Source organism: Leptopilina heterotoma, unplaced genomic scaffold, assembly GCF_015476425.1.
Source record: "Leptopilina heterotoma isolate Lh14 unplaced genomic scaffold, ASM1547642v1 Lhet_166, whole genome shotgun sequence".
NCBI classification, from domain to species: Eukaryota; Metazoa; Arthropoda; class Insecta; order Hymenoptera; family Figitidae; genus Leptopilina; species Leptopilina heterotoma.
The window spans coordinates 1,009,064-1,034,520 of NW_025110882.1; the positions used below are offsets into that span (position 1 = coordinate 1,009,064).

General features: G+C 27.8%; 7 protein-coding genes across 13 annotated transcripts; 4 read left to right on the forward strand and 3 right to left on the reverse strand.

Annotated features, from left to right (window-relative positions):
• Window positions 1-5: 5 nt before the first annotated feature.
• Window positions 6-832, forward strand: LOC122499240 (28S ribosomal protein S36, mitochondrial). Its single transcript, XM_043607448.1, has 4 exons — window positions 6-161; window positions 250-304; window positions 398-573; window positions 710-832. The coding sequence occupies exons 1-4, from the start codon at window positions 138-140 to the stop codon at window positions 725-727; spliced, it is 273 nt and encodes a 90-aa protein (XP_043463383.1). The 5' UTR covers window positions 6-137; the 3' UTR covers window positions 728-832.
• A 206-nt stretch (window positions 833-1,038) lies between these two features.
• LOC122499235 (ABC transporter F family member 4-like) lies at window positions 1,039-8,780 on the forward strand. 5 transcript variants are annotated; one of them, XM_043607438.1, is made up of 9 exons: window positions 1,039-1,221; window positions 1,341-1,729; window positions 2,030-2,383; window positions 2,912-3,180; window positions 3,262-3,460; window positions 3,709-3,848; window positions 4,972-5,105; window positions 5,249-5,435; window positions 6,228-8,780. In XM_043607438.1, the coding sequence occupies exons 2-9, from the start codon at window positions 1,579-1,581 to the stop codon at window positions 7,008-7,010; spliced, it is 2,217 nt and encodes a 738-aa protein (XP_043463373.1). In that variant the 5' UTR covers window positions 1,039-1,221; window positions 1,341-1,578; the 3' UTR covers window positions 7,011-8,780. The 5 variants fall into 5 exon arrangements, with proteins under 5 accessions (XP_043463373.1, XP_043463374.1, XP_043463375.1 ...); XM_043607439.1 differs by lacking the exon at window positions 3,709-3,848 and adding an exon at window positions 4,224-4,279; XM_043607440.1 differs by lacking the exon at window positions 3,709-3,848 and adding an exon at window positions 4,230-4,279.
• On the reverse strand, window positions 5,297-13,676 carry LOC122499237 (glycogen [starch] synthase). Of its 3 annotated transcripts, none has more exons than XM_043607445.1 (12): window positions 13,389-13,676; window positions 12,796-12,949; window positions 12,504-12,688; window positions 11,919-12,115; window positions 11,463-11,655; window positions 11,131-11,393; window positions 10,825-11,035; window positions 10,469-10,605; window positions 10,255-10,387; window positions 9,733-10,119; window positions 9,318-9,521; window positions 5,297-5,433 (listed from the first exon to the last, which is right to left on the reverse strand). In XM_043607445.1, the coding sequence occupies exons 2-12, from the start codon at window positions 12,935-12,937 to the stop codon at window positions 5,413-5,415; spliced, it is 2,073 nt and encodes a 690-aa protein (XP_043463380.1). In that variant the 5' UTR covers window positions 12,938-12,949; window positions 13,389-13,676; the 3' UTR covers window positions 5,297-5,412. The 3 variants fall into 3 exon arrangements, with proteins under 3 accessions (XP_043463380.1, XP_043463378.1, XP_043463379.1); XM_043607443.1 differs by lacking the exon at window positions 5,297-5,433 and adding an exon at window positions 8,376-8,948 and having other exon boundaries at window positions 13,389-13,674; XM_043607444.1 differs by lacking the exon at window positions 5,297-5,433 and adding an exon at window positions 8,376-8,948 and having other exon boundaries at window positions 12,796-12,962; window positions 13,389-13,674.
• Window positions 13,677-13,751: 75 nt separating this feature from the next.
• Window positions 13,752-16,570, forward strand: LOC122499238 (ruvB-like 2). The gene is made up of 7 exons (XM_043607446.1): window positions 13,752-13,896; window positions 14,590-14,703; window positions 14,777-15,211; window positions 15,284-15,716; window positions 15,802-16,070; window positions 16,238-16,343; window positions 16,434-16,570. Exons 1-7 carry the CDS (start codon window positions 13,891-13,893, stop codon window positions 16,457-16,459), a joined length of 1,389 nt encoding a protein of 462 aa, XP_043463381.1. The 5' UTR covers window positions 13,752-13,890; the 3' UTR covers window positions 16,460-16,570.
• A 285-nt stretch (window positions 16,571-16,855) lies between these two features.
• On the reverse strand, window positions 16,856-25,457 carry LOC122499244. The gene is made up of 3 exons (XM_043607455.1): window positions 25,113-25,457; window positions 17,995-18,111; window positions 16,856-17,313 (listed from the first exon to the last, which is right to left on the reverse strand). Exons 1-3 carry the CDS (start codon window positions 25,216-25,218, stop codon window positions 17,273-17,275), a joined length of 264 nt encoding a protein of 87 aa, XP_043463390.1. The 5' UTR covers window positions 25,219-25,457; the 3' UTR covers window positions 16,856-17,272.
• On the forward strand, window positions 19,089-20,981 carry LOC122499243. Its single transcript, XM_043607454.1, has 3 exons — window positions 19,089-19,296; window positions 19,643-19,839; window positions 19,977-20,981. The coding sequence occupies exons 1-3, from the start codon at window positions 19,172-19,174 to the stop codon at window positions 20,957-20,959; spliced, it is 1,305 nt and encodes a 434-aa protein (XP_043463389.1). The 5' UTR covers window positions 19,089-19,171; the 3' UTR covers window positions 20,960-20,981.
• LOC122499242 lies at window positions 21,267-23,430 on the reverse strand. Its single transcript, XM_043607453.1, has 2 exons — window positions 23,047-23,430; window positions 21,267-22,792 (listed from the first exon to the last, which is right to left on the reverse strand). Exons 1-2 carry the CDS (start codon window positions 23,335-23,337, stop codon window positions 21,272-21,274), a joined length of 1,812 nt encoding a protein of 603 aa, XP_043463388.1. The 5' UTR covers window positions 23,338-23,430; the 3' UTR covers window positions 21,267-21,271.

Here is a 25,457-nt window from a genome sequence, read left to right on the forward strand (position 1 = left end):
GCATATGATTGGCCGACTGATTAGTTACTATAGAAACCAAGATGGCTGACTTTATATAAGTAAATTTCGGTAATTTTTTTTTCAATGAAAAATAAACATTATTCAATAAAAATATTTATTAATTTAAACTGTATGTAATGATGGCTAGCAAAGGATGGAAGGTAATTATAAATTTGAGTCTTATTTGAATTTAATAGTATTATTTCTGACTGGAATACAAATTCTACTTTTATCTTTTATCATTTTTAGGTGGTTCAGGCTCACGTGCCGTTAATTAAATTCCGTAAAGGTGGAATAACTAGAGGTAAATTTAATTTACATTTTACTGTTATTGAAGTGTAATTTTTTTTATATATAAATGCTGGACAAAATATAGAACATTGTTTTTGTTGGTTAGTTGTCAGTGGAGCAACATCCACTACATCTGCACCACCGGCAGGGACGTCGTCATCGGGAAAAATTAGCGGTGCTACCGGACCTAATGTGATTCCTTTACCGATTATTGATGATTTACAATTACCACCACGATATCATCGACGAAGAATTGATCAAAAGGAAATCGAATATATTAATGTGAGAGAATTTACTTTTTTATTTCATTCATTATTTTTTAAATCTTATTTAGTGTTTTTATAAAATACTTTTTTTTAATGAAAGAAGAGGTTTTCGCAGAAGAAAATTACGAAACGTGATATTTTTTCATTTTCAGCGTGGAGGTCCGGAATGAAAATCAAGTTTACATAGAATTTTAATTATTAGGATAATTTAAAAAAAATTGCAATGAATGAATAATCCAGTCGCTTGATGCAATAAAAATATTGTACAGAAGCAAGTTTATTCATCTCAATTCATAATATAATAGTAAATTTTGAAATTATCAAGGATTTTTGCCTGGGTGAGATTTATTATTTTTCTCCCAAAATTTTTTTTTCATATACAAGGTTACTTTACTAAACATTTATTTGACATTGCCCAATTTGCTATTAATAGTTTTTCTCTTCAAGCTGACTGACGCGTTGTTAGTGAAGTTATTTTCAGCAAAAGTTGAAAACTGTTAAATAGAATTAGAATATGAATTACAAAATAACGTGTCTGCGAAGTGAAAAAAAAATTTCGTCCCTTTTTCCAAGCGAGAGAAAAACAAACTTAACTTTTTCTTTTTGGGAAAATTCAAAAATTCTCTGTTAAGTTCACTATTATCAGGATAAATAATTACACCAGGTAAAATAAATTACTTAATTTAAATTATTTAGTTTTAAATTTTATCTTTCTATTAAAGATACCCAAATGCGAATATTTTTTTTTTTTAAATTGATCGGAAATATTTTTTTTTTTAAAAGAGAGAGATTCTTATACTGACGGCCCTGGAAGAACAAAATTAGCAGAAGACACTGCGATCTGCGACTGCGGAAGGGAAGGTTTTAAGAGAGTAGTTTTGCTGTCATCTGGACAGATTGTGCTGTTTTTGATGGCTTCTCGAAGAAAGGCGTGACATTTTTTCTTTTCTTTCTTTTTTTTAAATTGGCAAATTAAAAATTACGTCAAGGAGTTGAAAAAAATACGCAACGAAAATAAACAATGGCTGAGATAACGGATTTTGGTCCTAGGAAAACAATGATTGTTCTAGCCATTGTCGCTGGATGTTTTGCTATTCTATTTCCAAAGATATTTTATCCAATGCTTTCTGGATCAATTAATCCACCACCAGCCCCTAAGAATCTTGATTCCGGTAAGTAATTACACTTTAAATGAATTTAACCAGTTTTATCAATTTTTAAGTATTTCTGATTTTATTTTCTACTTTGTTTGTTTTTCTTTTTTATTATGAATACAAATTAATTTAAACAATTTTGTAATTAAGTATAAAAAATTTCTATTTGAAAAGATCATTATAAAGCGGTATTTTGAATATTTTGAATGAAAAGGATTTAAAAGAAAAATTTAGGTTATGTTTAACAAAATAGAAGGGAAAATAATTTTTGAATTAAATTGTACATAAATTATCCTTTTTTTATTAATATTCCATTAGCTTGTTGCGACGTTATTTTCGAAAGCGATGTAAACACTGTGGATATAATGCAAGAAATGTGTCGGAATATTGTCAAGCATCATCAGGTTGATCCTCGTGTAAGGGACATTTTGACAGCTGGAAAATTAACCCCACAGAGTGTGAAATTATGCCAGGAGCAAGTATTAGCTCGTTGTGGAATTGATTTGACAGTTTTTTTGGCCGAAACGGAAAGACTGGGAAAATCTAATAAACAAATTTTGGAGGAAATTCGTTCATTCAACAGTTCATTGTGTTTGAAATTAAATTTTGGAATATCCTTATCTCAATTGGGAACACCGCATCTTATACGTTATCATATTTTAATGCCTCACAGTAAGGAGACAGAATAGAATTCGTCAATTATATTAACATTGAATTTCAAAACTAACTGTCATGGCTTTTTAATTATCTTTAATAATACATACTATTAATAATCGAGATATTAAAAAAAGAAAAATTCCTATGAATTAAAAATACTGATCTGCATTCTAAAAATGTGCTTAAACCACAAATTTTGGCTGGATTGGGTCATCGGATATATATGGCATAGAGCATTTTCATTTAATGGCTAAATGCCAACAAAATTAACATGAACGAATTCCATCAGGGCTGAACTGTCATCATAGTCGAAAATACCGGCTTTTTAAAAAACTAACGCAATTTGATCATTTTTATTTACTAAAACATTTAACATTTTTTATTTCTTGAAATATGACAATTTTTCTTTTTTATATTGTTAGAAGGATAAATCACGTAATATTAATTTAATTTTAATATATTTAACCGTAGAATAAATATTTTATATTTTCTCTGTTAATATTCATGTTTTTACCTAAAAATCTAAGAAAACATTTTTTTCAGGTACTATAAGACAAGAGAGACGAACTCCACCTCACGCTGGTGGTTTACATCCAGCAATGAGAGAAAAAGGAAGAGCGATACCCTCATCCCATATAGTGCCAAGAATTCAGGGTCGTCCTGATCATGTTGCATCGCCGATAAAAATGAGACCATCGATGGGAGGAGCCGGACATGTTGTTCCGGCACCAAAAGGAAACTCAACTATGGGAATTATTATGCCCCTCTACACCGTAGGCATTGTCCTCTTTTTCCTGTACACTATTTCAAAAGTGAGTTTTCATCTCGAGTTTTTTTTATTTTTCATTTTAAAATTCAAAATCACTGTTTTATGCGGGGAAAATAATTCACAGGTACTAAAGAAAAGTTCCGATAATGAGATAATTTCGAATCCGTATCCAAATGCGGAAGCTGAGAGGGAATTTCAGAAAATGGTTTTTAATCCTGACGTTTTTACAACGGCAATGACTGGCGGTACAATTCCCACACCGAAACAGACACCTCCATCCACTTCCATGAAACCAGTGCCAACAATAGAAGAGTTAAATGAACGTAAGAATTTTTTTTTCAAATTATCAAAACAATTTCACGAAAATGTGAATTAAATTAATTCTTTTCTTTTTTTGCATCAATCAATTCAATTTAATTCACATTTTTCTCTCATGTTTTTCATTTTAAAAACTTGCTCCAAAAAATTTAGTGTAGGTTTAACAATTACGATTTTAATTTTTTTGTTTCTTTTTTTAAATGAAAAAATTTTGAATCGATTTGGTAATTTTGTACATGCTGGAACACTATAGAAGCAGCAGGAGATATAGAGATAGATCAACTAAGGCGACGATTGGTTGAGACAGAAGCAGCCATGGAACGAATTGTTGCTCGAATGGGCAATTTATCACGTTCAGTTATGCATATATCAAGCCCACAGTCCGAATGCAAGGTTGATTGTATATCAATTTCACAAAAAAGAAAAAAAAATATACGATCGATTTCTTTTTCTTTTTTTTTTCTTTTCACTTTTTTAATCAAAATGTACAAACTTTGCACGTTGCTGTGTTTTTTGATTGCATTTCAAAGCTTTTCTGTCATGAGATTAATCGCAGAAACAATTTGCGATAATAAAACAATATTTTCGAGGCTAATAATTTTAAATGAAAATTAAAAACAAGATAAAATCATATTTATCGAGATTTTTCGATTGCAGTATGGGAATTAGTTTCCTTTTTTAAATGGAAATATTGTAGAATTTAATAATTAATTAAAAACTACTTTTATATATAGAATAACAATAAAAAATATAATTTTACATTTTGAGAATTAGATGAAGCTCCAAAATCGAATGGTCTGCTGGCAGTTGGCCATAAGTTGAAGGTATTATTCTCTAAAAAAAGCTTCTGAAAGTTTGTCTAACAATCAGCGATTTGATGTAAACTTTCATAACTTTGTATATATATATTTTCTTATAGCAAAATAATCTATGACAATATGATTTCATCAATTTCAATTTCTTAAATATTATGCAAAATGAAAAAAAATTATTTCCTTTTAAAATTTGTTTCATAAACTATTTCATATATTTTTTCGTACAATTTTACATTTATGAAAAAATTATTCGCCTAATTTTTTGTTGGTATTTTTTAAACAATAGAGATAGTCGTCAATTAGTTAATTTTCCTAATTGTGTGCATGATTCTCGAATTAATGTTAATTTACCTTTAAGGTAAAATAATAATAGAAATTTTTGTTTTAAATGGTTTGAAGTTGGTTAAGCTTCATTTTTTTAGCGCTGAATTTACGTATAGATTTTTTTAGAATGCAACTGTAATGTTTTCAATTGCAACGGTAAAGAATCGTCTTGCAATTTGCTTACTGGAATTAAAACAAAAGCTATTTGTTTGGAACACTCGAAATATTTTCGTTTAATATTTATTTATCTAAAAAAAATAATAAATACGTCTTTATTATTTTATAGAATAAATAATTATTTATTTTTTATAGAAGTAGAAGAAATAAATAATTTTGTTTAATTTGAAAGTGTATTAATGTAAAATTTCGAATTAAAGGACGAAGAAGGCGAAGATTTGGATGACGCTTCACATGGCGAAGTTAAAGTTCTAAACGTGGAAATGACAGCAAGTTGTGAAGGTGGACAAAAATGCAGTCGACCGACAACACCCACTTTTCCTGGACACAGCAGGTAATAATTATTTGAAATTAAGTAAAATTTTTCGATTTTATTTTCCTCTTTAAATTTTTAAAGTTTTGAAATAGACAAAGAAATATATTTTTTGAAATAAATAGAGAAATATGTACAATATTAATTTTTAAAAAATGTATTAGTCACGTCGAACGGGAGAAAACGCCACCAGTGCCTATTTATTTGGAGGGTGCACTACCATCACAGTGTGAGCTTCTTGTGACGAATTCGGAGACCCAAACAGTGAAAGAAGAAGAAAGCGCCGAGGCACCAGTTGTTCTCTCAGGCAAAATGACCCTTTCCCTCATCAGTCTCGACCAGATTCCAGCTGTAAGAAAATATTAGAATTATCAACAGAATCGAACTACGGGAACTAGTTTTATTTGGTGATTCTTTCATTCATTTGACAGTTTGGCTAATTATTTAAAACAAAGTACTAATCATTTTTTCAGTCACAGATAACAGGAATTTAAAGTAATCAGAAAATTCAAGTACTTATTTAGCTAAAATTTCTTTTACTTATTTACATTTATTTTTGTTTTCTTTTAATTTTGTTTATTATTTTTATTTATACTCAGTTTATTTGTATTTTTTCCTTAATTAGTATTTATTGATTTAATTTGAATTTTCCCAGAATTTTTCACAAAACAATTGATTTAAATAATTTATATACTTGATTTAATCCTGTCATTTGTGTTATTTGAGTGAAATTGTTTTCTGCATTTTTACTAACAAAAATAGAGGTTGATAATATTTCTCTTGAATAGTAAAATATTTTTTCTTAACATAATACTAAAATTAGTAAAAAATATAGCTTTGCTAAATTTGTTTATTTCTAACAAAATAATTTATTTTAAAAGTAAGAAAGCTTTTTGAATTATCTAATTAAATAAACTGTCAAGGCTTTAATACTAAAAAAAAACGAATGAATGGCTTCAAATTAAATTATTCTTACTAATAGTAATACTTTAATTTACTAACTTTTTTACACTAATTGTTTTACTACCTAATGCATGCATAGTTTCCCGTTAAATATATTGTTTAATATTCAAAATTAGTCTAAAGTTGAATAAAATGTTAACATTGAGATCCTAAATATTCCAACGCTTTTTTTTATTACAGGATGACGAAGAAATTACGGAAATGGAAGTAGAAACAATTTTAAATGGCGTTGTAAACACAAAAGAAGACACAAATTCAAATCTAGTGATGGATGAAATAGAGGATGCGAATTCAAATCAAATTTTGAATAAAAAGGAAGATACGAATCTAAATCGAATTACGAATATTCAAGAAAAAGAGAAATTTCTTGATCAAAAAGTGGAAGTAATTGATTATTATAAGAAACATAATAGAGTCGATGTCGAAGAAGATGAGGACGAAGAAGATGAGTATGAAGAAGATGATGAAGAAGAGGAAGAAGAAGAAGAGGAGGAGGAAGAGGAAATAGAAGAAATTAACTTCAAAGATAAACAGAAAAATGAGAGATTCGTTGTATTACAGAATATCGAACCTAAATATGATGCTTCTGTAGCACAAAATAGTTTTAATAACAATGAGAAGGAATATGATGATGACGAAGAGGAAGAAGAAGAAGAAGAGGAAGAGGGAGAAGAAGAAGAAGAAGAAGATGAAGAAGAGGAGGAAGAAGTAAAAATACACAATGTAACGAAAGTTGAAGACACAGAAGGAGAAGAAGAAGAAGAAGAAGAGGAATATGAAGAGGAAGAGGAGGAAGAAGAAGAAAGTGAAATACATAATGTAGTAGAAGTTGAAGATACAGAAGAAGAAGAAGTAGAATATGAAGAAGAGGAAGAAGAAGAAGAAGAGGAGGAGGAAGAAGAAGAGGAAGAGGAAGACGACGAAAAAATTCAAAACGTGTCAAAAAATAAAACAAAAATTTAGGTATGTACATTTGATATTAAAAAGCAGATAAAAATCTCCGTACTGTAAATTATTGGACAGGAAGTGATAATTTTGTATTTATCGATGAATAAGGTATAAAAATCAATTCCACGATCATTATTATTTATTCTTTCAAGCATTTTATTTATAATTATAAATTTAGAATTATATCACTAAATTCTCAATTTATAATAATAAATTCTAACAATTTGAAAAAAATTCCCTTTTATGATTAAAAATTATAAATTTACAAACTTTACAAAACAACTAAAGCACTTTCATGTCAGAGATCTTTTACGATTTGACACAGGTTTTAATTCCATTTTTCATTATTCAAAAAAAAAGAAAGGAACACAATTTTACACGGTTTAGAAAAGCAATTACGACTTAATGATAATAAAAGAAAGAAAAATTTTAAACAAGAAGAGAAAATCATAAAAAGCAAATTTTCAAATTATGCACGTTTTATGAAACCTATATATTTATATAGTTTTAATAATAAAAATAATCGTGGATAGGATAATAATTTTTTTCATCATTTTATTAAAATATTTTACCATCATTAATTAAAATGTACGTCAATGTACATTTCTTTATTTTGTTTTATTTCCCTCTTATATATACGTAAAATACGAATTTAAAATATTGTAGATTTTTTAAACCTTAGAATAATAATGTAGAAAAGAATTCGGTCTAATTAGAAAAATGAAATCATTTGGCGACGTTAGTATTCTTTTTTTTTTTTAAACTACTTCCGTAAAGCAATAAACATAATCGAAATCCAATTGTGTTCAAAGTATTATTTATTATTCGCTAAATATATTATATATATTTATATATTACTTGTAATAGAAAAAATGTATTTAGGGAACGAAATAAAACAATAGATAATAAATAAATTAATAGAAAATATGTACAACATTAATGACAGTTTTTAGTATAAAAAAAAACTATTGTGCATTTTTATTTATTCTTCGGATAAAATTGCTTCCGAACTGTTATGAAGTCTCGTATGTAAATCGTTACGAAGTTTATTATTATTAATTAATGATTTAAAAACGTAAAGAAAGTTACTACAGATTCATTATATTTATTACAAGCAACTGTTATAATTTGACAATGAGATTATTTGTAATAATTAATTTTATTACTTACCTGTAAAAAATTGAAACATTAAAACTGTTATGATAGTTAATTTTGCATCAATTTATTTCACCTGGCGAATATACAAAAAATAAAATATGACTATTTAAATTTATTAATTATTAAAATCGAATGTAATAATTTATTAGTTTCACAGAGAGGAGGAATACAAAATATTCATTTTAATTACATTTTTCGAGGGTTAAGAAAAAGGCATGCGAATAAATCAGTAAAAATCATTGTAATTATTAAAATAGTTTTGAACAATACGTATACATTTACATAAAAATGGAGACCAACAAAAATTCATAAATTTACAAATTAATTCATATAGTTTAAAAGAATCACAATCACATTTTTTAAAATTCAGATTATTTGTTCTTAACAATTCAGTAAAATCTATCATTCATCATCAAAGACAACAGATATATGCAACAATACATACAATGATTAGTTTATTAATACTATTATTATAATAAACAACATTTTAAAAAAGCAAAATCCGTCGTCTATAGGCAGTTGAGAGAATATTAATAAATCTATTTATATAAATATTAAAATCATTTACGGATATTCTTATTGTAGCAGTCATGTTTAAAAATTAATTCCTATACATCCCAGGAAAAATCAAAAAACTCATTCAAGCGTTTAGTGCACAATAAAAAATTCTTAACAAATCAATCTTGGAGTATTGTGTGAGTTTGTTCACTAAATTATATATATTTTAGTTGCGACTTTGATTCTCGTGCTTATGTACTGCATTAAAGTTTATTTTCTTTCTCTTAATTCTTCCAACTGAAATAGAAAATTGGAATTGTTTTTTGGTTCTTTAAAAAATAATTGTTTTTTTACAAGTTTTAAACTTTCTTTTTAATATCGATTAAATTAAACTTTTTTTAAACTTATTTTCATAATTCAATTTAATATTCAATTTTATTTTAATTTAATTTAATTTAAAATTACTATTAATTTATTTTAATAATAGTTGAATTTAAAATTCAATTTAATTAAAAATTAGATTTTATATATTTTAATCATTTAGTTAATGAGTTAAAGAAGCACAATGTTAGTTTATTATTGTAAGACATTAAAATAGAAATAATTGACAATTATAGTGACAAATATTTAAATCTTGCGACGATACGAGAATTTATGTTGATTTACCTCTTGTTCTTCGTCCACTTCATCGTCCTCGTCGTCTGAGCCATGAACAGAAGCGGCTGGGGTTGTGTGTCTAGAGGAAGACGGCGATGGAGGCTCACTAATTGGTCTTGGATAATTTAATCTTCCCACATTTCCTTCATCGAATTCCGACTCAAGCTCGGGATAAACAGTGCACAATGCTTTTATTCTCGCTTGACGATAGTACTAAAAAAAATCGTAATTTCGAATAAAACACAAATTTCGATTATTACACATTACAGAAAATTTAAAAGATATAATATTATGGAATAAAAAAAATTAAACTAAATATTAGATTTAAAAATTAAAATAGAAAAATCAAAGTTTTAAAAATGTTCTAAAAATTATTCTACTTTAGTAAATAAATTAAATTTAAAAAAATAAATTTTCAATTTACGATTCCAAGACTTCTCCAATCTAAAAGATCACTGAGACGCTCGGTACGATTCCTCTGAATGATACGCTGCCTACGATTGAGTCGAGCGAAATCGAACATATAGTTAGCAAGTTGTTGAACACTTGATTCCAAATCGATAAATCTACGATCGACAATATAAATTCCATAACTCATTGGATCGGCTATGTGCTCTTGCATGAAACAACCGAAGCCTGATAGATTTGTTGTTATACTGGGAATTCCCATTACTGTACATTCGGCCGGCGTATAACCCCAGGGTTCGTAGTACGATGGGAAAACGCCTAAATGACAACCACGGACAAATTCCTCATAATCCAAACCAAAGAGAGGATTAGTCGATGACAAAAATTCCGGATGAAACACTATCTGAAAATTAAGAAAAACTTTTGAAAAAATAAATTTGGAAAAATAATTTTGTAGATAATTTCTATTAATTGAATAAAAAAATTTTGCTTCAATTTTGAAAAATAAATTTGAAAAAGCAGAGAAAAGAGATTTCACCTTCACACGATCGTGGACAGAATTGAAGAGATTACATCTTCTCACTGAACTTAGCACTGGATCATTCCAGTCGTCAACAATATTGTGAGTTGTAACTGGCGGCAATGTATTTCTTTGCAAAGAGTACAAGCACCTAAAAGATTTTTTGTAATGTAAATATTAAAAAATATTAATTAAAAGTTTTAATAATAGAATTTAGTATCTCCTTAATTACCCTTTAATTTTAATAATGTCTTCTTTTAATAAAATGTCATGACCATCGGGCAAGTGACCCGTTAAACACGTCTCGTACATTCGTTTTCCAATTTTGCGTTGAATATCGTCTATTGTGTTCTTCAGCGATTTTGTCACCTGGTGAAAGAAACGTAGTCTGTATTACTAAACAACAAAAAGTTCCTAATATTAATCAATAATTAGAATTTAATTTGCAGATATATAATAATAATAAAGAATTATTATAAAAAGATTATAATAAAGAATTATTATAAAAGATTATAATGAAGAATAGAATAACTAAGGAAAAAAATAATCATTAGAAGTAGAATGTAAAAAGTAGTTTTTCCTACTTACAGCATGACCACGAAGAGACTCGACATTAAAATTATTTGTGCGCGTTGGAAAAATGAGAAATGCAACAACCGTCACGTCAGGTTTTGAATTTTTCAAATAATGATTCAATCTCGCTAGAGCTTCAATAAAAATATCGGCGCCCTTGTTTCCAAATTCATACCGTCCGGCAATAAAAAAATACAGAGTCTTGTCTAAATCAAAGTCATAATGTCTGTAACGTAAAATAAATATTTAAATAGAAAAAAGAGAATTAAAAATTAAAATAGAAAAATATTTCATTTTTGAAATGAATATTTATTAATTTACCCATAAAAGTGTCCCCTCACGAATTCGTGTATTTTCTCCTTGCTAACGGCGTGTAAATTTTGAAATTCATGTAAAGCGGAAAATTTCTTCACATTCAGTCCATTTGGCGTGATAATGTCGGGTTTTCTTTTGAGCAAATGTTCAGCTTCAAGACCAGTAATATCGGAGACTGTTGTAAAAACATGGCAGAGATGAGCTGCCGCACGTTCCATACAATATCGATGATAAATTTGACGTTTACCAGCTTCCTCGTCAACGTTAAACTGAAAATAAAAAATCTTCTTTTTCATCCATTCTCAAAAGTAGAATAATGATAATTTCTTTTAGATTACTTTATCCAAATTATTATAAAAATCAATCTTTCCAGCGCAGAGATATCTTCCAAGTAAAGTGGCATGTGTCGTAAAAACAGTGGCAACATCGACGTGTCTTGTTCTTAGAGCTATTAATCCAACACCGGCCTGCCATTCGTGACAATGAACGACAACTCTCGGCGGAGCAGTTGAGAATTCCTCCGCGGCTTTTCTGTAAGTCGTAATCGTAATTATCATTTTCGTTTCAATAAGAAAAAAATGAGGAACTTATACTATTGTATTCAAATTAAATTAAAATTTATTTACTTAAACAATTAATTTCCCTCCTGTATTTCTATTTCCTGTAATCCCTTTATTTTAATTTTTACTTCATTTAAATAAAGAACATTTGTTCTTTATACTTAATTTCTCCTGCGTTTTAATTTTTTGAAATATAAAAATGAGAAAAAAAGAATATTTTTTTGGTGTACTTACCTGAATTCAGAAATAAATTGGCAGACCAAGTAGCCAAGAATAATTGCATCATTAGCTTCAACGTCCAAGTGAGGAATTCCCAAATGACACGTGCTCCAAAGTTCTGATTTATATTCGTCCAATTTCCAGGCTGCGCTTCCAATGTCCAGCAATATTACTTGTGGATTTCCGTCCACTAACCAAGTACCAGTAACGACCTGAAAAAAAGCAATTTCGAAAGTTTAAATTAAATCCATAAAAAATTTCGTTCTCTGTATTTTGTTCGGATGAAAAAAAATTAGGACACTCTTTCTCTCTAGTAGAAATTAATAAATACGTAAAAATTGAATAGAAATGATAAAAGCGTATCAATAAATTTGTTTTGACAAATATTGAACCTGACCCTGATTTAAAATTGCCTAGACGCTTGGAAAAATGCCAAATTGCGTTAAAATGCACATCATTGCCAAGGCAGTTCAATGAGAAAGACTTCCTGTTTGAACTATTAATGAGAAATTTACGCAAAGAAAATTTAATAGAAAGATTTTCAACGAACGATAAAAAGAGAAGTTGAAACCTGAAAAAAATTGAAATCGGAAATCGTACCTTGAAACCTTGTTCTCGCATTATTTGAACTGCCTTATTCAGTGGACTATTCGATGGAAAATCTATTTCTTCAACTTCAGTTCTTGCACTCGCTTCTTTATAGGGACCCATCAAAATGTACTGATCACCCATTTCCTCAGTCGAAACATATGCTTTTGATCGAATCACAGTGTAAATTCCGCCAACTATAAAAGAGGAATTTCACCAAAAAATCACTTTTTAAATAAATTTGGATCCTTAATAACTTAACTGATAATTTCAATCCTTGTTCTCCAAAACTAAAATTACATACCCTTGTTTACAGCTTCCCAGGAAACTTCAAAATTCCATCGATTATCAATTTGTGCTGATTGTCCACGATCCATATTTCCCAGTAGATCATTTGTACTGTCTAGACGATAAAATCTTCGCGATGCCCGTTCCCTGCTCGACATTTTGGACCTTTTCTAAAAAAAATAACTAATTTCTTAATTAATAATTTAATTTTTAATATTTAATAATTAATAATTAATAATTAAAAATATAATTCTAAATTACAGAAAAAAATTATTCAATTATTGTAATTGAATTCAATTGTTCATCCAATAATACAAATATTAATTCTTATCCAATTTAATTTAAATCAATTTTGAAATATTTCATTATTGTATTATGAAGAGATAAATCTTGTTAATAAAACTTTTTTGAATGATCACTATTGATTGTAATCAGTCATCAAAATGATAATCTCTGAACCTTTCGTAATAAACAAGTTAATGGGTCATTCTTTAAAAAATGAACAATGAGGAAAGTCCAAAAACCCTGTTTTTTTTCAAAAGTAGAAAAATATTGTCTTTTTTGCACAAATTCCTAAAATACAAGAAATTTATTATGAGAGTCATTTACCTTTTTTGAGCAGATAGAGTGAATGAAAGTTTTTTCAGGGTAGATCTGAAGGTCAAGCAAGACAGTAAAGGTCAAACGTATCCCTAGTTTTAAAAAGATGAATCAGTCTTGCTCCAGAAAAAAAGGGGTATTCTTCAGTGAAAATATCTTCCTTTCAAAACATTATTCACAAGTCTTGAGTACTTTCGTCCTGATGAATTTAATTGATTTTGGTTTAAATTACACTTAATAAATTATAAACTCCACTTTCTTGTCAGACACGTGTGTGCCGGGTAGACAGTGCACACACATTGTGGGATTATTACGTTGATATTTGTACATGTGTGTATAACTGCGTCTGTGAACATCTTCTTTTTTATTTCTCCCCGTTGCCATTAGATATCGCGGGCGTCGTGACGCATGCGTGTTTATGCAGAAAAAAAATATTTTTCTTTGTGACAAAACGCGAATTTTTCCTAGCCGGCTTTATTTTCGAGAAATTTGCATGAAAAATAGATAAAACATGGCAGTAAGTAGTTTAATTTAAAGTTCTTTTGTCAAGAGAAAAAGAATTTCGTTTTGAAATTAAGTAATTATGTTTTTATACTTTTGAAATTGTATCCGCGCCGTAACCTCTAAATTTTACCTCGATTTTCATGATTTTCATTTTCCAAATTTGAAATTTGAACTTATTTATTAATTTTTATTGAAATAGTGCGATTTCCTTTATTTTTTACTCGTTTTCTATTTTATATAAATACAAAGAATACATCAGAGCAATAATCGATTAAACAAACGGCAAACATAACCTCAAAGTTTTTCAAATCTAAACTCAAATATATTTTTATTATTTCTTATTATTATTATTCTGTAATAATAATCGTTGTATTCCGTTAATCTGTTCGCAGTTTGAACTTAGTTGTTTGCTTTTTTGTTTCTTATTGAAATTGTATTAAAAATATTTGAATTTTTGCAAAGAATTTTACTATTTATAAATATGTATAATTGAATTGTTTCGAAGACTTTATTAAAATTTTATAAAATAATTGAATTTTTTCGAAAAATATTATTAAAATTTTTTTTAAAAATTGAATTCTTTTATGAAATGTTATTAAATGAAATTCTTTTTGAAGTTAATAAACAAGAATAATTATAATTAGTAAAGTAGTTTATAATTGCGTAACATTTGCTAGTAATTATAATAATTGTTATTATTTTTCAGTCTGTGGCTGTAGCAAAAGTGCAGGAAGTTCGCGAGATAACGAGAATCGAAAGAATTGGCGCACATTCTCATATAAGAGGTCTTGGTTTAAACGACAGTTTAGAAGCTCGAAATGTGAGTAGAAAAGGGAATAATTAAATGGTTTATTAATTTTAATATTTATTAATATTTTATTTTCCATTTTCAGGTATCACAGGGAATGGTCGGACAGCTTATGGCTCGAAGAGCCACGGGAGTTATTCTGGAAATGATTAAGGATGGTAAAATTGCGGGAAGAGCAATTTTATTAGCTGGACAACCTGGTACCGGTAAAACTGCCATTGCCATGGGTCTTGCTCAAGCCCTTGGTCAAGACACACCATTCACATCAATGGCAGGTTCCGAAATCTATTCCCTAGAAATGAGTAAAACCGAGGCATTAACGCAAGCTTTTCGCAAATCAATTGGCGTGAGAATTAAGGAGGAAACAGAAATTATCGAAGGCGAAGTCGTTGAAATTCAAGTTGACAGACCAGCAACTGGAGTTGGGGCGAAAGTTGGTAAACTTACTTTGAAAACAACGGAAATGGAGACGATTTATGACCTGGGAAATAAAATGATTGATAGTCTGATGAAGGAGAAGGTAAATATTGATTTCTTTCCTTTTTCCTTTTTCCTTTTTTGAAAATTTTACCGAATTTTTCTTTTGTTAAAGGTTCAAGCCGGCGATGTAATAACAATAGACAAGGCAACAGGGAAGATAAACAGACTCGGTCGCTCTTTCACCAGGGCTCGTGATTATGATGCAACTGGAGCACAGACTCGATTTGTTCAATGTCCAGAAGGTGAATTACAAAAGCGAAAAGAAGTCGTTCACACAGTTAGTCTTCACGAGATCGATGTTATTAACAGTAGAACACATGGATTTCTTGCTCTCTTCTCCGGCGACACTGGTGAAATTAAATCCGAAGTCCGAGAACAAATTAATGGAAAAATCTCCGAATGGCGAGAAGAAGGGAAAGCGGAAATTGTACCTGGAGTTTTGTTCATTGACGAAGTGCACATGCTCGATATTGAGTGTTTTTCGTTTTTAAATCGTGCCCTGGAGAACGATATGGCTCCTGTTGTTATTATGGCTACAAATCGAGGTAAAAATAGAAAAATTATATTTAATAGAAATAGAAGAATGTTTATATAGAGAATGAATATAGAAAAATGTTTTTTATTCTGCAGGTATTACGAGAATAAGAGGCACATGTTACAAAAGTGCTCATGGAATGCCAATTGATTTATTAGATCGTATGATTATCGTTCCAACTAAACCTTATGAGGAGAAGGAATTGAAAGAGATTTTGAAAATTAGATGTGAGGAGGAAGATTGCGAAATGACGGACGACGCATTATTGGTACTTACTCGCATTGCTTTGGAAACGTCTTTGAGATATGCTATTCAATTAATTACCACTGCGTCGCTCGTTAGTCGCAAGAGAAAAAGCACCGAGGTATTCTAATACTTTTTCATCACATCATTACTTAAAAATTATTTTTACTATTTTAAGTTTTTAAAATTTTAATTTTGAATTAAAAATCAATAATTTTGAATTGAAAAATAATAATTTTGTATTAAAAATTAATAATCGTAGTATTTCAAATTAAAAATTAATTTCAGGTTGGTATCGAAGACGTAAAGCGAGTTTATTCATTATTCGTTGACGAGAATAGATCGACACAATTCTTAAAAGAATATCAGGATGATTTTATGTTTAATGAAATGAGTAAGTAAAATTGATTAAAATTTTTTTTGTATCAACAAAGTAAAAAAATATTAGTATTTTTGTTTATTTCGTTTAATTCTTTTTTTTCAGCGGAACAAAATATGGACACAACATAAGTACAATAATTGACAGTATTAAGTAAGACATTTTTTTTTCTTTTTCTATTTTCAATTTAACTTGTCAATATAATTTGCAGAAATAAAATTTCCGAATTTTTGTATTTTCAAGTTACTGCAAATTCTCATTTTTAATATAAAAACAAGATATTACTATAGTATTCAATAAAATTACGTTTGTATAAAAAAATAATCTTATTTTATCACTATAAATTACACATTAGCTCTTTTATCAAAACAAAAATTTATATTTTCTGTTATATGAATTGAATTATTAGATTCTTTTTTTTATTGAATTAGTGTATTAATATATTTTACAAAATAATTACAATCTGTTTTACAATTTAAAATTTAAATTTAAATTTACAAAGTTTCAAGATTTTAATTTAAAGAATAGTTTTCTTATCATTTTTGCATATTTTAAAAGTTGAACATTGATTTTGCTCTTTTCGAAATTTTATACTATTGTTGAGAATGTTTTTAAATTTCTTCAATTCACAGAACTTTTTTCGTTTTTTTGGTGTGTAGCTGGAAAAGTTTTCAGTCCAGGATTTGTACTTTGAAAGCTAATAAAATTTCAGTTTAGTTGAATTTAAGAAGTCAAGAATACTCGAATATGAAATATTTCTTCAAAATATACGTATTTTCTTCTTACTCATTATATCTTTAAATTTAATTGCTACTAGCTCATTAGTCTTTTATAGAAACTTAAATGACTTTTTCCTCTCAAAATTAGTAAGTTTTTCGGAATTCAGCTTTTTCTCCGATAGTTCTTTCAGTTGACAAATCACATCTTGATTGTTGTAGCTCTCTTCACAATTTTTTGACAACTTTGTGTTCTTCAATGTTCTTGACTGTAATGTAAAGAAAATTCTGATTTAGAAATAACAAAAGAAAATTATTTTAAATTTTTCGACGATTTATAAAACAATTAACAAAACAACAATATTAACAAAATTTTTTCTATTATGAAGAATTAGAAAAGCTAAATTAATACTCAGAGTTTATAATAAACATAATGTTTGAAATTAAATTTACTGAAAATAAACAAATTTGTAAATGAATAATTAAATTAGATTATGACTATGAACAAATTTGTTAAAAAGAAAAATTCTAATTTTTATAGTGAACTAAAATATCCGCCTGCACAACATATATTTTAATGTAATTCTTAAAACTGGATATTAAAATACATGTCTGACGGAGAAAAGACTGGTTCCAAATCTCTTACGGCATGCCTATTAAAATTTTATTATTGCGTCAGAGGCAAATTAATGAGAGCATAAAAATTGTATTTATCTAGTTCAAATCTAAACACAAAAAACAGGCGAGCACTAGTCCTATAAAATGAAATATTTCTTCACAATTTTATAATCAGAAAGCCCTTTGCTAAATTAGTTTATTTTGATATTTTAGAATTAAGTTCTAAAAATCGTATTATTTGTCAATGAAAATGAATTAAAGGAAAGAAATTTGATTAATTTCATTTAAAATAAGTAATGATAATGGATAGTAACAAAAGAGAGCATTTTCACCTGTTATTAATTTCACTTTATCGTCGGGCTTAAATTTTTTGTCTGAAGCAAAACCAAATCCATATCCAACTTTGTAGACTGGCAAAGGTATAACCGTTGAAGATACCGGAACCATTACTGTTAAAAAAAGACAAATTAAATATTAAAGAAAAAAACTTAATTCTATACTTTAAAAGAATTATTAAATTATTAATTATTAATTAACTATTAAAAGAATTCAATCAATAAATGAAAAATAAAAAAAAAATTTCCCTTTTTCTGAAAGATAAATTCTTTTTATTTTTTAATAAATTTCTTTATTTCAAAATATTCTATTTTTTCACATTCATTAGGAATTGACTTTTTCATTTTAAATAATAAAAATTAATTGAATGTAAAATATTCCTTTCAAGTAAAACAAAATGTAGAGCCTCAAAAAATATTTACTAAATGCTTTTAATCGAATATCGATTGATTTGAGAATTGAGAGGCATCGTCATCACCTCTCTCGTTAAAGGCATTTGTTTAATTATAACGAGAGTTTCTCTGACATTAATGATAGAATTGAGTTCTATTTAATAATTCATCTCTCCTCAAACTATTATTATATTAAATATTACATAAATTCTATTTTTATATCAAATTTGAAAAACGATTTTTTCATTTTTCTTCACAAAATCCTTCTACATAATTAAAAAAATAAAATTACAAAAAAGAGGCACGAAAATTATAAAAATATTGCAAAAAAAAACTAAATGAAAAAAAGTTAATAATTCAAATTATCGTGAATTAAAATTTCACTGGTGTAATAATACAAAAAAAGAGAAAATTTTTCTCACAATAAATGTAATTGCACTTTTAGTCGAATCATTATTATTTCTCATTTTCTAGAAAATTACGCTATAATCTTTCAATAGACTCATTTCTCAAAAATTTTTTTTTTGAAATTAATTTTTTATAATAAACTTTAATTAATGTAGATTTATATTAAATGGTTTAAAACATATTTTGTTCATTGAATTAATTATAATTAATAAAAAAAGAAGCATAAATAACAATGTAAAAGTCACGTGATTTTGTACGGCTTCTTATTGGCTGATGCGGGTATGACGTCACAAGTTGGCTGCAAACTGTCACAACATTGAGTTTGTTGTACATTTTGATGTTTGTTTAAAAAAAAATAATTATTGATTAAAATATGACTGAATATATAAAAGCTGGATCAGATAATTTGCCCAAAGTGACTGTTTTAATGGTCAGTGACTTTTTTATTGAGAGTGATTTTTTTAATGCAGCAGAAACTCGTGGAGTTAAAGCAAAAAAGTAAGTAATATATCTTTTATAAATCTTAATTATTATTTTCAATAATTTATTTATTTAATAATAATTTATTTTAATAGGATATCTTTAATTTCTATTGTTTTTAAAAAGTATTTATTCATTTTACTATACACTAAAAACATTCATTTGAAAAAACAAAATCAAAATAAAGTAACATAACCTCTAAGTTAATAAAAATATATTTTTTTACCTGCTATTGTTTAATTTATTAAAGTGCTATTTATGTTTAATTAAAATAAAAGCCATTCATTATTATTTAGATATTTAATTTATATAAACCTCTGTTAATTTAATTACTTTTATAATATAATATTTATAATATATACAGATCCGAACGTGAAGAATATGGAGACCAGGCAATTGGTTATGTAGAACTTAGCAGAAATAGGTCCTCTTGCATTGTTCGAGGGAAAATTTGTCCTGAACATAGGGTACGAAACAAACCGTATGTGGTATCCGTGACAGTGGATGAAAAAAACGAAAAAATTAAAAAAGTCGAATGTCATGATTGCGCAGCATCGGCAGGTAATAACTATACCATTAGAAAAATATATTTTTATAATTCCTTTTTGCACATTTGCAGTGCTGACATAAATTCTTTAGTTATTAATATTGAGAAAAGTAATTTTTTAGACTCATTTTATTCTGCAATTATATTTTAGGTGGCTGCAAGCATGGCATTGCTTTTCTCATGTGGCTGCATCGTCGAAGTGAAGAACCTTCTCCTACATCCACTATTTGTTATTGGAAAAAACCTACTTTATCAAATGCAGTCATGAGTTTAAAATATTTAAGACTAACAGACATAAAGAAACCAAAAAATATTGATTTTCAAAGTGACAATAGTTTTCTAAATAAAGTAGTAGAGCAAATGAAAGGACATAATCATGACTGTCAGCTATCCAGATATTTTTTGCCTACAAATCTCGAGAAAACTGCATCAATGCATCATTTAATGATAAATTTTTTTTCCCAAAAAAATGATAAAAATGTTTTGAAATTTGTAGATTTTGCACAAAATATTCTGGATGCAAATTTAATTGATTTAGTAGAAAAACTAACGAGGGATCAAAGCAATTCGACTTTATGGTTTGAACTTAGATATGGTAGGATAACTGCTTCAAATATTCACGAAGCTTCTAAATGTAAAACTGTCGATGGATCATTAACAAATAGGATAATGGGAGTGTCGAAACTGAGAGATAATGAAGCTATGGAGAGAGGTCGAAGATTAGAGAATCAAGTTCTTAGAGTTTTAGAAGAAACTGAAAACATAAAAGTAGAAAAATGTGGATTGCTATTAAATGATAAATATCCAGCAATTGGAGCTTCTCCTGATGGAATAGGAGAAAACTTCGTTGTAGAGGTTAAATGTCCGATGTCAGAAAAAGCCGAATATCGTTATATTTCAAAAAAACATAAAATCAATGACAAGTACTTAGCTCAGATACAATTGCAAATGTTAATGGCGAAAAAAGTGAAAGGGTATTTTTGCATGGCAAATCATGACTTCGAAACTTCCAAAAACGTTTCCATTAATGTGATAAATTATAATGAAAAATATATTAAAAAAATCATAATGGAGGCCATGACATTTTGGAAAAAAAATATTTTTCCAGTGCTTTTTGAGTCTATCGAGAAATAACGAATTTATTGAGAAATAAAATGAAGATTTACATAAATTATTTGAAAAAATTCGATTGTTTTATACAACTAGGTATTTGTTGTTAGGAGAAGCAAAAAATATTTATAACATGTTACTAATGTATATTTTATTTCAATACATTACATAAATGTAAATTACTTTTTAAGTGAATAAATTAAATGCCGTATTTTTTACTTTTTAAAAGAATATTTGTGTTTCTATAATTTTAGTATTTTTAAATTCGTAATGTATTACGATCTTTTAACAAATATTACTTATATTAAAAAAGGACAACAAAATTTACTTTGCGATTTATTGCCTTATAACGACTGCATGAAGATTTATTATGCTAACTGCAATTACAAGCATTTGGTCAATGATATCCAAAGTTTCAATAGGAATGCAAGCATGAGGCTTGAATATTTCGAAATATCTTATTCTGCAAATAACACGCTCTATGTGAATTCTCAAACTTGCAATTCTTCTAGTTTCAATTACTTGTTCTTTAGATGATTTTTTGTTAGCACTAACACTAGGTGGACGTACCAAAGTACAGTTTTTTGTTTGTAGAAATTTATCAATAAATTTAAAACCTCTGTCAGCCATAACTGCCGAGTTTGGTGGCAAGGCATTTAAAAAATTCGATTTTTCTACTATCAATACGTCCGATGTTCTTCCTCCAAAACCTTCTGATATAAAATTTATAAGGCCATCCGGAGTTGATGAAATAAGATATTTTGCTGTATTGCCTTTTTTGTATTCGGAATACGTAAGAGCTTGATGAACTGGATTACTGGGTTTCTGAGTCGAAATTTCAAAACAATCAAGGAGGCTTTGAACATTGCTATATCTAGATCGAAAAGCTATTGGCAAAAGAGCTTTTATTTTTTCTTTGTCTGGCCATATAATTAATTGTTTACAACAATTTGCTAATAGAGGTACACTTTGTCGGAAAATTTTATTTGCTTCAGAAGTACTTAGTCCGAATTCAATTCCTATCCTCTCAAAAGAATCATTGGTCTTCATTTTTGTTAATACGATGCAAATATTTTTAATATTAATTTTAGTCTCATCGCTTAACAATTTCAATATATAAATAGCTTCTGTTGGTATGCACATGAAAAGTTTCGGATGATCCATAATTTGCATCATTTTTACTTTTTGATATAATTCCTTTTTTTCACAGTCTAAGAACGCAGATTCTTCTCTACTTAGTTCTTCGTTATCAGGAATGTACGTTATATCCGAATTTCTTGTTGATGCACAAGACGAACATAAAATAGAACTAGTGCTACTTATAGTTGAATTTATTTGTAAATCAGGCTCAGAGGTTTGTTCACAATTCCGTGAATCTAAACTTATATTATTATTATTTAAAGTCTGCTTATTTAACTGTTTAATAGGTGAACATGCCACATTTTTTGTTTTTGGACAACAGGAAGTGCCTTTACTGCGATAATATGGTTTTTGAATTTGCAATGTCTGAACACCGCAATCTTTTTTTTCAGTGATATTATTTACATTAAATTGTGCAAGAAACTCATTTTTTTCATTAACTACATTTTGTTCAGTTTCCTCATTTTCCAGAGAAAGCAAGTTCTTATCATTGACCACAGATTCGACTTCAAAATTTTCTCTAGCCATCTCCTGTTCCATTTCATTTAAATTTCTTACATTAGTAAGCTTGCAAATTGCTCGTCTTTTAGGTTTAGAAAATGCTCGTTGACGATCCTCTTGACAATCAAAAATATGCGGCACTACTCCTTTTTTAAGTAAAATTCTCGAGGTTGGATCCAATTTTACTCTCATGTAATTTTCTAAATCATCCTGCAACTGTATAAAATATTTGCATTACTTTCTTTCGGTATATATTTTCAAATTAATTATATTTATGAATGGTAAAAATAGAATGTAATTAAATATAATTGATTGTTGACATCATCAATACACAATATAATATAACATAATTTTAGGTTAGGAATCTCTTTAACTTTCTTATTATAAACTTTATATAAATATATTAACTATCACATTTTTTAGAAATGTTTTTAAACCTAAAAGTAATTAACGCAAAAATATATACTTACTGTGAAATGGTCTTCACAACAAAACATTACTGATGTTAAAGAACATTCGTTTGGATCTCGCCTCACTACTTTCATCCATTTTTTTCTTTCGTTTCCTTTCGGAACACAAATAAATAATTTATTTGGTGTTTTTAAATTTGTATTTGTGCATCCAGGCACAAAACACCAACGTTTCGAAATGCTTTGTCTAATTTTTACCTCTGAATCTGACATTTTGCATGTTACATTAGTTTTGCAGCCAACTTGTGACGTCATACGCGTGACGTAGATGTAGCGCGAAAATATTTCCATTTCAAATCATGTGATTTTTTAAAACCAATTAAAATCAATTAAAATAGACTATTTTTATTAAAAACAGTAATTAATTATCTTATTTATAACTCTACTTTAGAATAAAACTAATTTTAAAATTTTGAAAATGTGTCTATTCAAAAGGTTTCTAATAAGAAGAATTTAAATTCAAAGCACTTGTACTTTTACGCGCATCTATCCTGAGTGCTAGTGTTCACGAATGACTTTATGATGGTTTTTGCAATATAGAAAAGAAAAAAGAAAAAATAGCAATAAATAAATCGTTTGCCTCGCTTCTGTTGGTTCTCTAACTCTTTCCAAGAATCATTTTTCAAATCCTTATTATACAGTAAATCGTTTAAGTGAGGGCCAGTATCACGCACTTGAAATCACGTTGCTATAATCGTAACCTACGCAAATTGACATCATCATCCCGTTATATACCCACCTGTCAACACGAATCTAATTAAAAAAAATTATTTTTCGTTCTCTATATGGCGATTTTTTCATTTCTAATTTTTTTGTAATTCTATTTCTAATTTTAGTGATTTAATTTCTAATTTTTTGTTATTTAATTTCTAATATTTCTGTGATTCGATTTCTAATATTTCTGTGATTTGATTTTTTAATTTTTTTTTACATATTATTCTCGAATAAAAAGATTGTGAAAATGTTTGCAATGAGGCTCTTGTGCTAATTAATCTGGACGACAGTCTCAATTTATTCCACACGAGATATTCGTACTCGTTCTCACGTTCTCTCTCTCTTTCTCTCTCTCCTAGGCGCGTGATTTCGATCCCACGATTTCCGACTATTTTTCAAAAAACGAATCTCATTTCATCTTCAAATAGGCATCGAAATTAGCGTGGAACGAATTTCTCAGACGTAATTGTTTCGTCAAAATGCAAATTTGCATTCTAATTTAGAGGAAAAGATTTCGAAAGTTCAAAAATATCGAAATTTAAATTTTTTTAATTCGGAAATTTGAAAAATGTTTCACTTCACGTTCTTGAGAATTAAACAAAATATGTGTTGCAATTCGAAAGAAAAGAATAAATATTATTTCTAAACGGAAAAAGTAATTTCCAAATTGGTATTTTTTTCTGAAACTATAACTTGTAACGAGATCTATAATGAAGGAAATTGTAGGATGATCTTGAAAAATAGAGAAAGCGACCGACTTTATGATTTCAAAACATTAGAAATGTAAAAATTTCTGTAAAAATTGTTAGTAAATTCAATGAAATAATTAGTTGCTTGAAAAGTAAAAGAAGAAAAATTATTATTTCATTCTTCCTCTTATGTGTAATAAAATATGAAAAACGTAAGAAGCTAGAAAGGAATATTTTTCCACAAATTCGTCGGATTTTAAAGAAAGCGAAGAAAGCAAAAGAGGAAGTATTCATCATTATTATACAACTTCTTTTATTATATTTTTCTCAACGAAAGTATTAATATGATATGAAGAATAAATTTTTCAATAAACATTAAGAAACTAACAGAAGTTTGTCTAAAGTTAACAAAAAAAAAATTGTAAATACTAAGGACTACAGAAAAACTAAAAATTAAAGATTAAAACTAAAAACTCATAAAATGTGAAAAATAAAAATAAATAAAACAGTAAAATAATAATAGAAAAAATTTTCTAGAAAGCTTTAGAACGGATAAACGACTCAAAAATGCGACTGTTGAAATAAATAATTGAATAGATAAATAAATAATGAAAAGTAAATGAAAATAAACACTTTTAACTAAAATTTCATCTGATGAATCACCTGGTTCATAAATATTATCCTCATTACGTTTATAAATTGTGGGTTTGCCGAAGGTCTCTGACGCAAGACACACAAACAACACCACACAAATCACTTTAATAAACATTTTTTTTTTTAAATAAAATAAAAATATATATTTTCTTTAAAAGAAAAAGAAGATTTTAATCCTTCGTGTGCATGACAAAAATTTAATCACCAAAGAACTGTAACGTTAAAAATGAAAATTCAACGTATTCATAACAAAATTTTTAGTGAATGAAAAAGTTAAACAATGTTATTTCGCGGGATCTTGAAAGTGTACTGACGATATATCGAAGTCCTAGTCGACTCAGATGCTGAGAGAGT

Bases quoted from the DNA above. Each gene is read 5' to 3' on its own strand.
- LOC122499240 (XM_043607448.1), top strand. From the start codon at position 138: ATGATGGCTAGCAAAGGATGGAAG. The intron at 162-249 runs GTAATTATAAAT...TATCATTTTTAG, and splicing joins TGGCTAGCAAAGGATGGAAG to GTGGTTCAGGCTCACGTGCC. The intron at 305-397 runs GTAAATTTAATT...TTTGTTGGTTAG, and splicing joins TAAAGGTGGAATAACTAGAG to TTGTCAGTGGAGCAACATCC.
- LOC122499235 (XM_043607437.1), top strand. From the start codon at position 1,579: ATGGCTGAGATAACGGATTTTGGTCCTAGGAAAACAATGATTGTTCTA. The intron at 2,384-2,911 runs GTAAGGAGACAG...CATTTTTTTCAG, and splicing joins TCATATTTTAATGCCTCACA to GTACTATAAGACAAGAGAGA. The intron at 5,106-5,248 runs GTAATAATTATT...AAAATGTATTAG, and splicing joins ACTTTTCCTGGACACAGCAG to TCACGTCGAACGGGAGAAAA.
- LOC122499237 (XM_043607443.1), bottom strand. From the start codon at position 12,937: ATGTCGAGCAGGGAACGGGCATCGCGAAGATTTTATCGTCTAGACAGT. The intron at 11,394-11,462 runs GTAATCTAAAAG...TTTTATTTTCAG, and splicing joins TTTATAATAATTTGGATAAA to TTTAACGTTGACGAGGAAGC. The intron at 10,606-10,824 runs GTAAGTAGGAAA...TTCTTTCACCAG, and splicing joins AGTCTCTTCGTGGTCATGCT to GTGACAAAATCGCTGAAGAA.
- LOC122499238 (XM_043607446.1), top strand. The intron at 14,704-14,776 runs GTGAGTAGAAAA...TTCCATTTTCAG, and splicing joins ACAGTTTAGAAGCTCGAAAT to GTATCACAGGGAATGGTCGG. The intron at 16,071-16,237 runs GTATTCTAATAC...AATTAATTTCAG, and splicing joins GCAAGAGAAAAAGCACCGAG to GTTGGTATCGAAGACGTAAA.
- LOC122499243 (XM_043607454.1), top strand. From the start codon at position 19,172: ATGACTGAATATATAAAAGCTGGATCAGATAATTTGCCCAAAGTGACT. The intron at 19,297-19,642 runs GTAAGTAATATA...TAATATATACAG, and splicing joins CGTGGAGTTAAAGCAAAAAA to ATCCGAACGTGAAGAATATG. The intron at 19,840-19,976 runs GTAATAACTATA...ATTATATTTTAG, and splicing joins TGATTGCGCAGCATCGGCAG to GTGGCTGCAAGCATGGCATT.
- LOC122499242 (XM_043607453.1), bottom strand. From the start codon at position 23,337: ATGGAAATATTTTCGCGCTACATCTACGTCACGCGTATGACGTCACAA. The intron at 22,793-23,046 runs GTAAGTATATAT...TATTTTATACAG, and splicing joins GTTGTGAAGACCATTTCACA to TTGCAGGATGATTTAGAAAA.
- LOC122499244 (XM_043607455.1), bottom strand. From the start codon at position 25,218: ATGTTTATTAAAGTGATTTGTGTGGTGTTGTTTGTGTGTCTTGCGTCA. The intron at 18,112-25,112 runs GTGATTCATCAG...TTTTTTTAACAG, and splicing joins GGATAATATTTATGAACCAG to TAATGGTTCCGGTATCTTCA. The intron at 17,314-17,994 runs GTGAAAATGCTC...TTTACATTACAG, and splicing joins TAAAGTGAAATTAATAACAG to TCAAGAACATTGAAGAACAC.